This window comes from Ammospiza caudacuta, chromosome 31 (assembly GCF_027887145.1).
Source record: "Ammospiza caudacuta isolate bAmmCau1 chromosome 31, bAmmCau1.pri, whole genome shotgun sequence".
In the NCBI taxonomy this organism is placed as follows: Eukaryota; Metazoa; Chordata; class Aves; order Passeriformes; family Passerellidae; genus Ammospiza; species Ammospiza caudacuta.
Window position 1 is genome coordinate 3,961,733 of NC_080623.1, and position 16,767 is coordinate 3,978,499.

The window sequence follows — 16,767 nt, forward strand, 5'->3', positions numbered from 1 at the left end:
TGGCACCGCCGCCGCCGGCCCCCCGAGCCCCGGGAACGGCCCCGCCGCCGCCCGGGCAGCCCCGGCACCCCCGGCCCGCCCCTCGCCTCGGGGGGGGGGCCCGGGGGCGGCCGCGGCTCCCGGAGAGCGAGGCGGGATGGACGCGAGTCCGGCAAGTGCGACCCCCGCCCCCGGGGGACCCCCGAGCCCCCCCGGGCCCGCTCCGGGCCGGCCCCGCTGGAACCGGGCACGGGTTCGGCCACCGGAGAGACCGGGAGGGACCGGGAGAGGCGGAACCCGGTCTGGGGGTGCCCCACAGGGACTTGGGGGGCTCGGGGACCCCCGGAGGAGCTGAAGCTCCGGGAGGGGGTGCGAAGGTGCCCGGTCTGGAGCATCCTGGAACCGGGCACGGGATCCGGCACCGGAGCTACCGGGAGGGACCGGGAGAGGCGGAACCCGGTCTGGGGGTGCCCAAACGGGGGCTGGGGGGCTCGGAGACCCCCGAGGGCGCTCCAGAGGGTGAGGAGGGGGTAAAAGTGCCCGGTCTAGAGCATCCTGACATTGGGAAGTGCTGCGGGAGCACCGGGAGCTCACAGAAGGAACCGGCACCGGTCTGGGGGTGCCCGACCGGGGGTTGGGGGGCTCAGAGACCCCCGGGGGGGCTGAAACTCGGGGGGGGGAGTGCGAAGGTCCCCGGTCTGGAGCATCGCGGCACCGAGAAGCGCTGCGGGAGCACCGGGAGGTCCCGGGAGGGACAAGGACATCCCAGCACGGTTTGGGGCACACCGGGGGTCACCGGGGATCACGGGGGTCCCATCCCCAACACGAGGGGGTCCTGCCCACCCCGCAGCGGCACCGGGCAGCGCTCCCAGGAGGAGCCGGGGGAACAACGAGGGGACCCCGACCCTGAGATCACCGTGGGGACCCCCCCAAAGCAAAGTGACCGGGACCCCCCCTCCTCTTATCCCGCCCCATCAGAACCATGGAGAGGGGAAATCGCACCGGGGGGGGGGCTCGGGAGGGTGGGCACGGCCATGGGGGGGGGGGGGGGGGTCCCGGTGGGTTTTGGGGGGGGGGAGCGGCCCCGTTGCCCCTCGGGCCCGGCGGGGTCGGTGCCGGTGCCGCAGCCCCGGGGACAGCGCCCCCCCCTGGCGGCCGGGGCGGGAACTGCAGCGGGGGCGCTTTGGGGACAGCGACAGCGACAGCGACACGGGACACGGGACACGGGACACGGGACACGGGACACCGCCACGGCCACCGAGCGTGTCCCCCCGCCGTGTCCCCGGTGCCACAATGCCGGCGGTGTCGCCTCCCCGCCGTGTCCCCTCCCCGCCGGTGTCCCCGCGCTCCGCTGTGACCCCGGCAGGCGGGGCCGGCACCGAGCGGGTTAAGCCCGGCTGTGACGCGGCCCCGTCCCCGCCCCCGGGCTGGAGCTGTCAGCGGCCCCGGTAACGGCGGCGCGGGCGGGGGGCGGCCCCGGTGTCCCCGCGGGTCCCCGGTGTCCCCAGGGGTGGGGACGCGGCCTGGGGGGGTCCCGGTGCGGGGGTAGCGGGGATGGGGGGGGGGGGTTGGGGCCGTTCCGGGGCCGTTCCGGGGCCGTTCCGGGGGGGCCGCGTGGCTCGGAGCCTTCCGGGGGGACAGCGGGGACACCCCCGGCCCCAGCGGGTCCGGTCCCCGCGTGACAGCGCCACCCCCCCTTGGGGACACCCTGGGGACAGCCTGGGGACAGCCTGGGGACAGCCGCGTGTCCCCGCGGCCACAGCGCCGGGGCCATTTCTCCGTGGCCGCCTTTGTGTCCCCGCGGCCGCATCGCCACCTCCCCCGTGTCCCCGTGTCCCCGCCTGCCCATGTCCCCGTGTCCCCGCGCTCCCGTGACGCCCTGTCCCCGTGTCCCCGTGTGCCCACATGCACATCACCACGTTCCTGGCGTCCCTGTGTCCTCACATCCGCATGTCAATGTCCCCGCATCCTGCTGTCCCCAAATCCGCCCATCCCCGTGTCCCCAAACTCCCACTGTCCATGTCCCAATGTCCCCAAATTCCCACATCCCAGAGTCCCTAAAATCCCAATGTTCATGTCCCAATGTCCCCCGTCCCTCTGTCCCCCTGTCCCCACATGTCTTCCTGTCCCCACATCCTCCTGTCCCCAAATTCCCACATCCCAATGTCCCCAAAATCCCAGTGTCCATGTCCCCCTGTCTCCCTGTCCCCCTGTCCCCATATCCCAATGTCCTCAAAATTCCACTGTCCATATCCCCAAATTTCCACATCCCAGTGTCACCCTGTCCCCCTATCCTCCTGTCCCCAAAATCCCACTCTCCATGTCCCCAGTGTCCCTCTGTCCCCATGCCCCCTTGTCCCCCTATCCTCCTGTCCCCAAAATCCCACTCTCCATGTTCCAATGTCCCCCCTGTCCCCCTGTCCCCTTGTTCCCCCGTCCCCACATCCCAATGTCCCCAAAATCCCATTGTCCATGTCCCCCTGTCCCCCTGTCCCCAAATCCCCATGTCCCACCATCCCAATGTTCCCAAAATCCCACTCTCCATGTCCCAATGTCCCTCTGTCCCCACATCCCAATGTCACCCCGTCCCCACATCCTCCTGTCCTCACATCCCAATGTCCCCGAAATCCCACTGTCCGTGTCCCTCTGTCCCCCTGTCCCCACATTCCCTTGTCCTCACATCCCAATGTCCCCAAAATCCCACTCTCCGTGTCCCAATGTCCCCACATCCCCGTGTCCCCAAATTCCCACTCTCGGTGTCCCAATGTCTCAATGTCCCAATGTCCCCACATCCCAATGTCCCCAAAATCCCATTGTCCATGTCCCCCTGTCCCCCTGTCCCCACATTCCCCTGTCCTCACATCCCAATGTTCCCAAAATCCCACTCTCCATGTCCCAATGTCCCTCTGTCCCTCTGTCCCCACATCCCAATGTCACCCCGTCCCCACATCCTCCTGTCCTCACATCCCAATGTCCCCGAAATCCCACTGTCCGTGTCCCAACGTCTCAATGTCCCAATGTCCCCACATCCCAATGTCCCCAAAATCCCATTGTCCATGTCCCCCTGTCCCCCTGTCCCCACATTCCCCTGTCCTCACATCCCAATGTCCCCAAATTCCCACTCTCCGTGTCCCAATGTCTCAATGTCCCAATGTCCCCACATCCCCCTGTCCCCAAATTCCCACTCTCCGTGTCCCAACGTCTCAATGTCCCAATGTCCCCACATCCCCGTGTCCCCAAATTCCTACTCTCCGTGTCCCCAGTGTCCCCCTGTCCCCATTATTCGGGGTCTCTCCGCTCCCTTCCCGAGCGCGCCCCTGACCCCGCGCTGCCCCCGCCAGGTGTCGCCGCTGTATCGCGACTCAATCGCGGCGGTGTCGCGGCTGTCGCGGCGGTGTCGCGGCCATGGCGGGGCTGCTGCCGGCGCTGGTGGCGGTGTCGCAGAAGGCGGCCGAGGTGGCGCGGCGCTGCCGGGCGGAGGAGCCGCTGTTCCGGCTCCTGGTGGCCGAGAAGTCGGGCCCGGAGCGCAGCGCCCGCTTCGAGCGCGACTTCAAGACCCTGGCGGATGTGCTGATCCAGGAGCTCATCAAACACGACCTGGGGACACAGGTGGGGACACTGAGGGTGGCCCGGGGGGGGTGGCACCTCCCGGGATGTCCCCTGAGCCACCCCCGGTGTCGCCGCAGTTCCCCGAGCTCCGGGGACACATCCACGGCGAGGAGAGCAGCGAGTTCAGGGACGCCAACGGTGAGAGGGGACAGCGGGGACAGCGAGGGGACAGAGGGGACAGCGAGGGGACAGAGGGGACAGCGGGGACAGCGAGGAGACAGCGGGGACAGCGAGGGGACAGCGGGGACAGCGAGGGGACAGTGGGGACAGCGAGGACAGGGAGGGGATGGAGGGGGCAGCAGGGGACAGAGGGGACAGCGAGGGGACAGCGGGGACAACGAGGGGACAGAGGGGACAGCGGGGACAGCGAGGGGACAGTGGGGACAGCGAGGACAAGGAAGGGATGGAGGGGGCAGCAGGGGACAGCGGGGACAGCGAGGGGACAGAGGGGACAGCGAGGGGACAGTGGGGACAGCGAGGGGACAGAGGGGACAGCAGGGACAGGGAGGGGATAGAGGGGACAGGGGAGACAGCAGGCTGGGGACAAAGTGGGGACAGTGTGGGGACAGGCACGGGTGACAGCGGGGTGGGGACATCTGGGGGGGGTGTGGGGACAGCGGGGACACACGTGGGGATGTGGGGCCAAGGCTGAGGAGGGAGGGAGTCCCCATATGCCAATGTCACCCTGTCCCCATGTCCCAGTGTCACCCTGCCCATGTCCCCGTGTCCCTGTGTCCCCACATTCCCATGGCTGAGTCGGGGGTCCCTGGGCCATGTCCCTGGCAGGTGACACAGTGACAGTGCGGGTCAGTGCCACCCTGGGTGTCCCCGTGCCATGTCCCTGTGTGATTTGGGGGTCCCTGCAGGTGGCACGGTGACAGTGTGGGTCGGTGCCACCCCAGGGGCTGATTTGGGGTCCCTGCAGGTGGCGCGGTGACAGTGCGGGTCGGTGCCACCCTGGGTGTCCTTTGCCATGTCTCTGTGCCGTGTCCCTGTGCCATGTCCCTGCAGGTGGCACGGTAACAGTGCAGGGTCAGTGTCACCCTGGGTGTCCCCGTGCCATGTCCCTGTGTGATTTGGGTCCCTGCAGGTGGCACGGTGACAATCCAGGTCGGTGCCACCCCGGGGGACACGGTGGCCCTGCTGGTGGCCGTGCTGGGCCCCGAGCACACGCGGGCGGCCGAGCTGCTGGCAGAGGCCGTGCACCAGGAGGTGACACTTGGGGACACGGAGCTGGATGGCATCGACCCCGGCTTGTCCCCAGGGGACCTCGGGATCTGGATAGACCCCATTGGTGAGAGGGTGGGACAGGGGTGGGATGGGGACGGGGACAGAAATGAGATGGGGACAGGGATGGCACGGGGACAGGGTGGGGTTGATGGGGTGGGATGGAGGGGACAGAAACAGAAACAGGGACAGGGATGGGGACAGGGAATGTTGTGGAGTGGGATGGAGATGGGGACAGGGATGGGGACACGGATGGGAACAGGGACAGGATGGGAACAGGGACAGGATGGGGACAAGAACGGGGACAGGATGGGGACAGGGAATGTTGGAGGGTGGGATGGGGATGGATGGGGACAGGGACAAGGACAGGGAACGGGACAGAATGGGATGGGGACAGGGCCAGGGCAGGGCTGGCACCCCGCAGACCCCTGGCACCCCCTGGCACCCCCAGACTCCACCAACGAGTTCATCGGGGGCCGCGAGGACGTGGCCGCCGTCGATGGCGTCGCCCCCGGGGGGCTGCGCTCGGCCCTGGTGCTCGTGGGGGCCTTCGAGCGCCACAGCGGGGTCCCCGTGCTGGGGGTCATCAACGAGCCCTTCTTCCAGAGGGACCCCCAGACACACAGGTACGGCCCGAGCCCCCAGCCGGGACCCCCGGGACCCCTAAACCTGCACCCCCAGATCCCTGGGACCCCCTGACAGCCCTGAACCTGAACCCCATTTCTGCTCACGCCACGGTCCCCATTCCCCCACACCCCGGGGTCCCCCCTGATCCCCCACCCTGGGGTCCCCATTCCCCACACCCTGAGGTCGTAATTCCCCCATTCCCCCCCACCCCAGGGTCCCAATTCACCCCACCCTGGGGTCCCCATTTTCCCCCACCCCAAGGGTCCCAGCCCTCCCATTTCCCCCCATATCAGGGTCCCCATTGCCCCCATATTGGGGACCCCATTTCCCCCCGCCCTGGGGTCCCCATTCCCCCCATATTGAGGTCCCCATTCCCCCCATCCTGGGGTCCCCATTTCCCCCATATTGGGGTCCCCATTCCCCCCATATTGAGGTCCCCATTCCCCACATCCCGGGGTCCCCAGTCCCCTCACCCTGGGATTCCAATTTCCCCATTTCCCTCATCCTGGGGTCCCCATTCCCCCCATCCCGGGGTCCCCATTCCCCCCATCCTTGGGTCCCCATTCCCCCCATCCTGGGGTCCCCATTCCCCCATATTGGGGTCCCCAGTTTCCCCCCACCTGGGGGGTCCCAGCCCCCCATACCCCTGACCCAGGGGTCCCCATTTCCCCCCATCCCAGGGTCCCCATTCCCCTCACCTCCCATCCCTGGGGTCCCCATTCCCCCCCACATCCTGGGGTCCCAATTCCCCCATTTCCCCCATATTGGGGTCCCCACACCCCTCACCCTGCTGTCCCCACGCCGCGTCCCCCCAGTCTCACGCCATGTCCCCCCTCCCGCAGGTGGCAGGGTCGCTACCACTGGGGGGTGGCTCACGGTGCCACCCGCCTGTGCTCGCTGTCCCGCCCTGTCCCCCGTGCCCGTCCCCGCGTGGTGCTGAGCCGGGCCGAGAGCGCGGCGGTTCGGGGGGCTCTGGCCTCGCTGGGGGGGGGGTCCCCCGGTTTTGGCGGCCGGGGCCGGGTACAAGCTGCTCTGCGTGGCGCTGGGGCTGGCGGACGCCTTCGTGCTGTCGCAGGGCACGACGTTCGCGTGGGACTCGTGTGCCCCGCACGCCGTGCTCCGGGCCCTGGGGGGGGCCGTGCTGCCCCTGGCGGGGGCGCTGCGGGCGGGGGGCGGCCCCGGGGACCCCCCCGAGCTGCGCTACCACCGGCCCGGGCCGGGAACCGGGCCCGAGCGCTGGGCGAACCGGGACGGGCTCGTGGCGTTCGTGCACCCGCCGGTGCTGCGGGCGGTGCTGGCGGCGCTGCGGGGGCTGGGGGAGCTGGGGGGCACGGGGGGCGTGGGGGGCACAGGGGACAATGGGGACAATGGGGACATGGGGACCACGGGGGGCTTGTGACACGGGCTGGCCGACAATGGGGAGGCGGATTTGGGGGGCTGGGACCCCGGGGTGGGGGGTATGGGGGCGTTGGGGACATTGGGGTGGGGTCAGGAGGGGCTGGGACCCCGGGGGAAGGGGCTGGGGGACAATGGGGTGGGGGATTTGGGGGGCTGGGACCCCGAGTGTGAGGTCAAGGGGGTCCAGGGACCCCCGAGTGTGGGGTCAGGGGGTGACAGGGACCCCAAGTGTGAGGTCAAGGGGTGACAGGGACCCCGAGTGTGGGGTCAGGGGGTGACAGGGACCCCCGAGTGTGAGGTCAAAGGGGTCCAGGGACCCCCGAGTTTGGGGTCAGGGGGTGACAGGGACCCCGAGTGTGAGGTCAAGGGGGTCCAGGGACCCCCGAGTGTGGGGCCAGGGGGTGACAGGGACCCCAAGTGTGAGGTCAAGGGGTGACAGGGACCCCCGAGTGTGGGGTCAAGGGGGTCCAGGGACCCCCGAGTTTGGGGTCAGGGGGTGACAGGGACCCCGAGTGTGGGGTCAGGGGGTGACAGGGACCCCAAGTGTGAGGTCAAAGGGGTCCAGGGACCCCGAGTTTGGGGTCAGGGGGTGACAGGGACCCCAAGTGTGAGGTCAAGGGGTGACAGGGACCCCCGAGTGTGGGGTCAAGGGGGTCCAGGGACCCCCGAGTTTGGGGTCAGGGGGTGACAGGGACCCCGAGTGTGGGGTCAGGGGGTGACAGGGACCCCAAGTGTGAGGTCAAAGGGGTCCAGGGACCCCGAGTTTGGGGTCAGGGGGTGACAGGGACCCCCAAGTGTGAAGTCAAAGGGGTCCAGGGACCCCCGAGTGTGGGGTCAGGGGGTGACAGGGGCCCCCGGGGTGAGGAGTCGGGAGGGACTGGGACCCCCAGGGGGAGGCTCCGGGGTGTTTGGGACCCCCGGGTGAGGGGCTGGGGGTCCCGAGGAGCTCGGGGTGCGGGACCAGGGGGACAGGGACCAAGGACAGCGGGGACAGCGGGGACCCCCGGGTGTGGGGTCAGGAGGAGCTGAGACCCCCGGTATGGGGTCAGGGGTCACAGGGACCCCCGGTATGGGGTCAGGGGGGATCTGCGACCCCCGGTGCGAATCGCGGCGGGAGCTCCGAGTCCCGGGTCCCCTGTGTGGGACCCCCGGTGTCCCCTCGGTGTCCCCAAATGTCCCCCCCAATAAAGGATCGCTCGGAGCCGTTGGTGTTTTGCCGGTCCCGGGGGGCGGTGCCGGTGCCGGTGTCAGTCCCGGTTCCGGGGGGGCGGTGCCGGTGTCGGTGCCGGGGCGGGCCCGGGGCGGTCCCGGGGCTCTCCGGGCTCGCCCCCGTCACATGATCCGGAGCCCTCGGGAAGGGCGGCGGTGAGCGGGACCGGGAGCGGGTGGGGGACGGCACCGGGACCACCGGAAACGGGGGGGGAAACGGGACCGGGACCGGGGAAAACGGGGGAGGACGGGGAGGGGACGGACCGGGACCGGGACCACCGGGAGTTGGGGGAAAACGGCACTGGGACCACCGGGAGTGGGAAGGGAACGGCACCGGGATCGGGGGTACTGGGAGGGAAACGGCACCAGGACCACCGGGAGTAGGGGCAAGTGGTACCGGGACCACCGGGAGCGGTACCGGGACCGCCGGGAGTGGGTGGAAGCGGTCCCCGGGACCCCCGAGAACCGGAAGGGGAACAGCACCGGGAGCGGGGCAGGGGGGGAGCAGCCCCGGGAGCACCGGGAGCGGGGCATGGAGCAGAACCGGAACCGGGACCGGGCCCCGGGAGGGAGCGGTACCGGGAGTACCGGGAGCGGTACCGGGAGCGGTACGGGGAGCACCGGGCCGGGCTGCAGCCGTACCGGAGCCGGTACCGGTAGCGGGGCGGGGCCGGGCCCGGCGGTTCCGCGGCCTCGGGGAGCGGTACCGGTGCCGGTACCGGAGCCGGTGCTGAGCGGCGGCTTCCGCAGCACGGCCGGGCCATGGCGATCGAGGGCGGCATGAAATGCGTGAAGTTCTTGGTTTTCTTCTTCAACTTCATCTTCTGGGTGAGTCCCCACCGGGGGGGTCCCGGTACCGACAGAACCGGGGGGACCCTCCTGATCACCCCAATTTGGGGGTCCCGGTACCGGCAGAACCTTGGGGACCCTCCTGATCACCCCAATTTGGGGGTCCCGGTACCGGCAGAACCGGGGCATCCTCCTGGTCACCCCAATTTGGGGGTCCCGGTACCGGCAGAACCGGGGGGACCCTCCTGATCACCCCAATTTGGGGGTCCCGGTACCGACAGAACCGGGGGGATCCTCCCGGCCACCCCAATTTGGGCGTCCCGGTACCGACAGAACCGGGGGGATCCTCCCGATCACCCCAATTTGGGGGTCCCGGTACCGGCAGAACCTTGGGGACCCTCCTGGTCACCCCAATTTGGGGGTCCCGGTACCGGCAGAACCGGGGGGATCCTCCTGGTCACCCCAATTTGGGGGTCCCGGTACCGGCAGAACCTTGGGGACCCTCCTGGTCACCCCAATTTGGGGGTCCCGGTACCGGCAGAACCTTGGGGACCCTCCTGGTCACCCCAATTTGGGGGTCCCGGTACCGGCAGAACCTTGGGGACCCTCCTGGTCACCCCAATTTGGGGGTCCCGGTACCGGCAGAACCTTGGGGACCCTCCTGGTCACCCCAATTTGGGGGTCCCGGTACCGGCAGAACCTTGGGGATCCTCCCGGCCACCCCAATTTGGGCGTTCCGGTACCGACAGAACCGGGGGGATCCTCCTGGTCACCCCAATTTGGGGGTCCCGGTACCGGCAGAACCTTGGGGACCCTCCTGGTCACCCCAATTTGGGGGTCCCGGTACCGGCAGAACCTTGGGGACCCTCCTGGTCACCCCAATTTGGGGGTCCCGGTACCGGCAGAACCTTGGGGACCCTCCTGGTCACCCCAATTTGGGGGTCCCGGTACCGGCAGAACCGGGGGGATCCTCCCGGCCACCCCAATTTGGGCGTCCCGGTACCGACAGAACCGGGGGATCCTCACGGCCACCCCAATTTGGGGGTCTCGGGCACTGGGGGGGTGCCGGTGCTGGGGGGGGGAGTTGTTGTCACTTTGTCACTTTGGGTGAAGCCGCGTCCTGTCCTCAAAGGGGGCACGGGGGACCCCAAAATGAGGGGGGAGGGACCGGGGGGACCGGGGAGGGTTTGGGGGGGGACCCCCGGGGGGGGCGGGACGGGGCTTTGGGGAAGTCGGGGTGAGGAAAGAGCGGCGGAGGCAACGGCCGGAGCGGGGGGGGGACATTGAGGGGACATTGAGGGGACACCGGGGGGGACATTGGGGACACACGGCGCCATTTCCCGCCCCCCCCGCCGCACCGGAGCCGTCCCCACCCGGCTGAGTCACCCCCGGAGTGGCCGCGGGGGGGGGGGGGGGGGGGGGGGCACACACGGTGACACGGCGGGACACGGTGCCAACCCCCCCCGCCCCCCCGCGCTCACCGGCCGTGGGGAGGGGTCTCTGAGGGGGGGGGATGGGGGGATGGACCCCCCCCGGGACCCCCAGCGGGGTTGGCGCTGCCCCCCCCGCGCTCTCGCGTGGCCGGAAGGCCGAAACTTCCTGAACTTCCCGCGGTGCCCCCCCCGCGGGTCCCCCGGTGTCCCCTCCCCCCATTGGTGTCACCCACCCCCCCCCCATCTCGGTTTGTCCCCAAATTGGTGCCGCGCGGGGGGGTTGGGGGGGGGGGGATTTGGGGAGGGGGGTCTCCAACTCATTGTGCCCCCCCGGGGGGGCTCCGCTTCTGTCCCCCCCTTCCTCATTTTGTCCCCAAATTGGAGCAGAACGCGGCGCCGAGGGGGGATTTGGGGAGGGGGGTTGTGTATTGAGGGGGGTCCCCAACTCTCTGTGACTCCCCGCCCCCCCCCCGTGCCCCCCCTGGTGTCCCCCCCCCGCTCCTCATTCTGTCCCCAAGTCCCCAAATTGGCGCCTTGGGGGGATTTGGGGAGGGGGGATCTGTGTAGTGGAGGGGTCCCCAACTCTCTGTGCCCCCCTGGTGTCCCCCTCCCCTCATTTTGTCCCCAGATTGGCACCGTGGGGGGATTTGGGGAGGGGGGGTTGTGCAGGAGAGGGGGTCCCCCAGCTGTCAGTGCCCCCCCCCCCGTGTCCCTCCTGGTGTCCCCCCCTCCTCATTTTGTCCCCAAGTCCCCAAATTGGCGCCGTGGGGGGATTTGGGGAGGGGGTTGTGCATTATGGGGGTCCCCAACTCTCTGTGCCCCCCCCCCCCGTGTCCCCTGGAGTCCCCCCCACCCTATTTTGTCCCCAAATTGGAGCAGAACGCGGCACCGTGGGGGGATTTGGGGAGGGGGGATTTGGGAATGGGGGTTTTGAGGAGGGGGTTTTTGGGGAGGGGGTTGTGCCGGGGGGGTCCCCAACTCTCTGTGCCCCCCCCCGTGTCCCCCTTCCCCCTCATTTTGTCCCCAAATTGGAGCAGAACGCGGCACCGTGGGGGGATTTGGGGGGGGGGGGCGAATTTGGGAATGGGGGTTGTGTATTGAGGGGGGTCCCCAACTCTCTGTGCCCCCCCCGTGTCCCCCTTCCCCCTCATTTTGTCCCCTAATTGGAGCAGAATGCGGCACCGTGGGGGGATTTGGGGAGGGGGGATTTGGGGGGAGGGGAATTTGGGAATGGGGGTTTTGAGGAGGGGGTTGTGTATTGAGGGGGGTCCCCAACTCTCTGTGCCCCCCCGTGTGTCCGTCCCCCCCCCTCATTTAGTCCCCCAATTGGAGCAGAACGCGGCACCGTGGGGGTTTTTGGGGAGGGGGATTTGGGGAGGGGGGATTTGGGGTGGGGGTTGTGCCGGGGGGGGTCCCCAACTCTCTGTGCCCCCCCCGTGTCCCCCCTTCCCCCTCATTTTGTCCCCAAATTGGAACAGAACGCGGCACCGTGGGGGGATTTGGGGAGGGGGTTTTTGGGGAGGGGGTTTTTGGGGAGGGGGTTGTGCCGGGGGGGTCCCCAACCCTCGGTGCCCCCCAGGTGTGCGGCGTGGCCCTGGTCGCCATCGGCATCTACGCGCTCGTGGCTCTGGGCCGGGCCCCGGTGGGCGGCTCGGGCTGGAGCCCCGCGGCCGTGGTGGCCCTGGGCGTCGTCATCTTCTTCACGGCCTTCTGGGGCTGCTGCGGGGCCTGGAGAGAGAGCTACTGCATGGTGACCACGGTCAGTGCCGGGGCTGGGACCCCGGGACCCCCACAGGGACCCCAGACCCAGCCTGGAATGGGGGAACATCCCTGGGACCCCCACAGGGACCCCCACAGGGACCCCTGACCCAGCCTGGAATGGGGAAACATCCCTGGGACCCCCGGGACACCCCCACAGGGACCCCAGACCCAGCCTGGAATGGGGGGACCCCCGGGGACCCCCACAGGGACCCCTGACCCAGCTTGGAATGGGGGAACATCCCTGGGACCCCCACAGGGACCCCAGACCCAGCCTGGAATGGGGGAACATCCCTGGGACCCCAGACCCAGCCCCTCATGGTCACCATGGTCAGTGACGGGGCTGGGACCCCCGGGACCCCCACAGGGACCCCTGACCCAGCCTGGAATGGGGGAACCCCCGGGGACCCCCACAGGGACCCCAGACCCAGCTTGGAATGGAGGAACCCCCGGGACCCCCACAGGGACCCCAGACCCAGCCTGGAATGGGGGAACCCCTGGGACCCCCGGGACCCCCACAGGGACCCCAGACCCAGCTTGGAATGGGGGAACCCCTGGGACCCCAGACCCAGCCCCTCATGGTCACCACGGTCAGTGAGGGGGGGGCACACTGGGACACCCCCGGGACAACCCAGGGACCCCTGAGCCAGCCCCTCATAGGGGACACCCCCGAATCCCCCCAGGGACACCCCCTGGGACCCCTGACCCAGCCTGGAATGGGGAAACCCCCCCGGGACACCCCCGAGACCCTTCAGGACCCCCCCAGGGACCCCCCCGGGAACACCCCTGGGACCCCTGACCCACCCAGAATGGGGGAACCCCCCCAGGACCCCCTGACCCCGCCCTTTGTGAGGACAGCACAATGAACGTCCCCATCGGACCTCCCCTTGTGACGCCCCCCAACTCAGCCCCTCATTGTGCCCCCCCAGCTTGATTTCCTCTCCGTGACCCTCCCTTTATCGAGACCCCCCCTATTGTGACCCCCCAACCCTGCCTCCCCCACCCTGACCCCCCCCGTGACCCCCCCATGCCCCTCCTTAATCCCCACTAGGGCCCCCCCAAACCTCTCCTTTGCCCCCCACCCTGCCCCGAACCCCTCTGTGACCCCTCCCCAGCACCCCCAGTGCCCCAGACCCCTCTGTGACCCCTCCAGAGCTGCCAAAACCCCCCCAGACCCCCCCTGATCCCCCCCAGACCCCTCTGTGACCCCTCCAGAGCTGCCAAAACCCCCCCAGACCCCTCTGTGACCCCCCCCCGTGCCCCCCCAGTTCGCCGTCCTGCTCAGCCTCATCTTCCTGGTGGAGATCGCCGCCGCCATCACCGGTTACGTCTTCAGGCACAAGGTGGGTGGGGGGGGTGGGGGGGTGGGGGTCCCTCCCCATCCCGGGGGTCCCTTCCCTTCCCTTCCCTTCCCTTCCCTTCCCTTCCCTTCCCTTTTCCCTTTTCCCTTTTCCCTTTTCCCTTTTCCCTTTTCCCTTTTCCCTTTTCCCTTTTCCCTTTTCCCTTTTCCCTTTTCCCTTTTCCCTTTTCCCTTCCCCCCCCTCTCTGGGGGTCCCCGACCCCTCCCCACCCCCGGGGGTCCCTCCCCCCCCCCCCGTGACCCCCCGGTGCCCCCCCAGGTGCACGGGCTGGTGCAGGAGGGGCTCTGGGAGGCCGTGAGGAGCTACGAGCAGGACCCGTCCCTGGCCGCCGCCCTGGATGGGTTCCAGCAGGAGGTGAGTCTGGGGTCTCCCTTAATTTGGGGAGGGGGCTGCTCCTGGACCCCCTCCTGGGTGGGTTCCAGCATAGGGGTCACCCCAATTTGGGGAGGGGGCTGCTCCTGGATGGATTCCAGCATAGGGGTCACCCCAATTTGGGGAGGGGGCTGCTCCTGAATGGATTCCAGCATAGGGGTCTCCCTTAATTTGGGGAGGGGGCTGCTCCTGGATGGATTCCAGCATAGGGGTCTCCCTTAATTTGGGGAGGGGGCTGCTCCAGGACCTTCCCCCCGGATGGATTCCCGCATGGGGGTCACCCTTAATTCACCCCCAGTTTGGGGAGGGGGCTGCTCCTGGATGGATTCCAGCATGGGGGTGACCCCAATTTGGGGAGGGGGCTGCCCCGGGACCCCTCCCCACCATTCCTGACCCATTTCTGGGCAGTTTTCCTGCTGCGGGGTGAACAATTTCACCGACTGGGCGGGCGTGGGGCCCTTTGGTGCCAACGACTCCGTGCCCACCTCGTGCTGCCGCCACCCCGGCCCCGCCTGCAACGTGCACCCGACCCCCAGCACCGTGTTCGCTGAGGTGAGACCCCTCCCCAATTCCTGACCGGCCCCTTTGGGGGTCCCTGAGCCCCCCTGACCCCGCTGTGCCCCCCATGCCAGGGGTGCCTGCCCAGCCTCGAGGCCTGGGTCAAGAGGAACGTGCTGGTGCTGGCGGCCGTGGCGCTGGGCATCGCCTTCTTCGAGGTGAGAGACCCCAAAAAATGGAGCTGGGAACCCCCCAAATAGGGGCTGAGATCCCCCCAAAATTTGGGCTGAGATCCCCCCAAAATTTGGGGCTGGGAACCCCCCAAATAGGGGCTGAGACCCCCCCAAATAGGGGCTGAGAACCCCCCAAATATGGGCTGAGATCCCGCCAAATATGGGCTGAGATCCCCCCAAAATTTGGGGCTGGGAACCCCCCAAATAGGGGCTGAGGTCCCCCCAAAATTTGGGGCTGAGACCCCCCCAAATAGGGGCTGAGACCCCCCCAAATAGGGGCTGAGATCCCCCCAAAATTTGGGGCTGAGATCCCCCCAAATAGGGGCTCAGATCCCCCCCAAATATGGGCTGAGATCCCCCCAAAATTTGGGGCTGCGAACCCCCCAAATAGGGGCTGGGAACCCCCCAAAATTTGGGGCTGCGAACCCCCCAAATAGGGGCTGAGACCCCTCCCCAAATCGGGCTGGGACCCCCCTGAGATGGGGTCTTGGATGCCCCTGAATGGGGTCTTGGCCCCCCCCCCCAAATAGGGGCTGGGATCTCCCCAAGTGTGGGAGCTGAGAGCGCTCCAAGGGTGGGAATGAACCCCCTTCAATGTGGGGCTGGGACCCCCCCAAAAGTTGGGACGACCCCCCCCAATATGGGGCTGAGACCCCTCCTCAATTTGGGGCTGAGACCCCCCCCCCCCCCATGTCAAACCGATCCCCCCCAGTGTCGCTGTCCCCCCCCCGCCCCCAGTGTCCCTGTCCCCATTGTCCTCATTGTCCCCATTGTCCCCATTGTCCCCATCCCTGTCCCCATTGTCCCCACTGTCCCCCCATTGTCCCCACTGTCCCCATCCCTGTCCCCGTTGTCCCCATCCCTGTCCCCACTGTCCCCATCCCCGTCCCCACTGTCCCCATTGTCCCCATCCCTGTCCCCACTGTCCCCCCATGTCCCCACTGTCCCCATCCCTGTCCGCGTTGTCCCCATTGTCCCCATTGTCCCCATTGTCCCCATTGTCCCCACTGTCCCCCCCATTGTCCCCATTGTCCCCATCCCTGTCCCCACTGTCCCCATTGTCCCCATTGTCCTCATTGTCCCCGTTGTCCCCATCCCTGTCCCCACTGTCCCCGTTGTCACCGTCCCTGTCCCCGCAGGTCCTGGGCGTTCTCTTCTCCTGCTGCCTCATGCGGGGGATCCGCAGCGGCTACGAGGTCATGTAGCCCCCCCGTGTAGCCCCCTCCCCAAATTCCTGCCCCCCCCCGGGGGTCCCGAGGGGGCTCCGGGGGTCCCAGCAGGGCCCAAGTGCCACCCCCCCCCCCCCTTTGGGGGTCCTGGGGGGCTTTGGGGGCCCCCGGGTTTGCAATAAAGAGGAAAAGCTTCTGGAGAGATGAGTGGGATTGGGGGGTTTGGGGGGGTCCCTTTGAGGGGTTTGGGGTCCCTTTGAAGGGTTTGGGGGGTCTCTGGTGGGTTTGGGGTCCCTTTGAGGGGGTCTTTGAGGGGTTTGGGGGGGATCTCTGGTGGGTTTGGGGTCCCTTTGAGGGGTTTGAGGGGGTCTTTGAGGGGTTTGGGGGGATCTCTGGTGGGTTTGGGGTCCCTTTGAGGGGTTTGGGGGGGTCTCTGGTGGGTTTGGGGTCCCTTTGAGGGGTTTGAGGGGGTCTTTGAGGGGTTTGGGGGGGTCTCTGGTGGGTTTGGGGTCCCTTTGAAGGGTTTGGGGTCCCTTTGAGGGATTTGGGGGGTCTCTGGTAGGTTTGGGGTCCCTTTGAGGGGTTTGAGGGGGTCTTTGAGGGGTTTGGGGGGGTCCCTTTGAGGGGTTTGGGGTCCCTTTGAGGGGTTTGGGGGCTCTCTGGTGGGTTTGGGGTCCCTTTGAGGGGTTTGGGGTCCCTTCGAGGGGTTTCAGGGGGTCTTTGAGGGGTTTTGGGGGGTCTTTGGGGTGGGGGGGTCCCTCCTGGGGGGGGACAGGAACCACATCCTGGGGGGACAAGGACCCTCGTGGGGTTTGGGGGTCTCTAATGGGGTTGGGGGGCTCCATCCTGGAGTTTTGGGGTCCCCCTGTGCCCCATATGGGGTCAAGGACTGGTCCTGGTGGCTCTGGGGGCTCTGAGTGCCACCTCAATGTCCCCAAATCCTCAGTGTCCCTCAGTGCCACCTCGGTGTCCCCAAATCACCCCGAGCTGAGTGAAAACAGGGACAGGCGAGTTCAGGGCATTTATTCCCCACCCCGGGGGGGTTAATTTGGGTCTGGGGTCTCTCAGTGGCCTCCCTGGGCAGGATGAGGGCCAGGGCCAGCTC

The 16,767-nt window shown here is 68.3% G+C and overlaps 2 protein-coding genes across 2 annotated transcripts; both read left to right on the plus strand.

Annotated features, from left to right (window-relative positions):
• Positions 1–1,411: 1,411 nt before the first annotated feature.
• Positions 1,412–8,209, plus strand: INPP1 (inositol polyphosphate-1-phosphatase). Its single transcript, XM_058822001.1, is given in 8 exon segments — positions 1,412–1,427; positions 3,321–3,588; positions 3,666–3,726; positions 4,679–4,882; positions 5,267–5,441; positions 6,285–6,447; positions 6,449–6,770; positions 7,920–8,209. Coding segments are annotated over 7 exon segments (1,419 nt in total). The 5' UTR covers positions 1,412–1,427; positions 3,321–3,384.
• CD63 (CD63 molecule) lies at positions 8,172–15,862 on the plus strand. Its single transcript, XM_058822186.1, has 8 exons — positions 8,172–8,205; positions 8,800–8,877; positions 11,851–12,030; positions 13,298–13,372; positions 13,649–13,744; positions 14,171–14,314; positions 14,395–14,478; positions 15,633–15,862. The coding sequence occupies exons 2-8, from the start codon at positions 8,812–8,814 to the stop codon at positions 15,696–15,698; spliced, it is 711 nt and encodes a 236-aa protein (XP_058678169.1). The 5' UTR covers positions 8,172–8,205; positions 8,800–8,811; the 3' UTR covers positions 15,699–15,862.
• Positions 15,863–16,767: the final 905 nt, after the last annotated feature.

Bases quoted from the DNA above. Each gene is read 5' to 3' on its own strand.
- CD63 (XM_058822186.1), top strand. From the start codon at position 8,812: ATGGCGATCGAGGGCGGCATGAAATGCGTGAAGTTCTTGGTTTTCTTC. The intron at 8,878-11,850 runs GTGAGTCCCCAC...GGTGCCCCCCAG, and splicing joins TCTTCAACTTCATCTTCTGG to GTGTGCGGCGTGGCCCTGGT. The intron at 13,745-14,170 runs GTGAGTCTGGGG...ATTTCTGGGCAG, and splicing joins TGGATGGGTTCCAGCAGGAG to TTTTCCTGCTGCGGGGTGAA.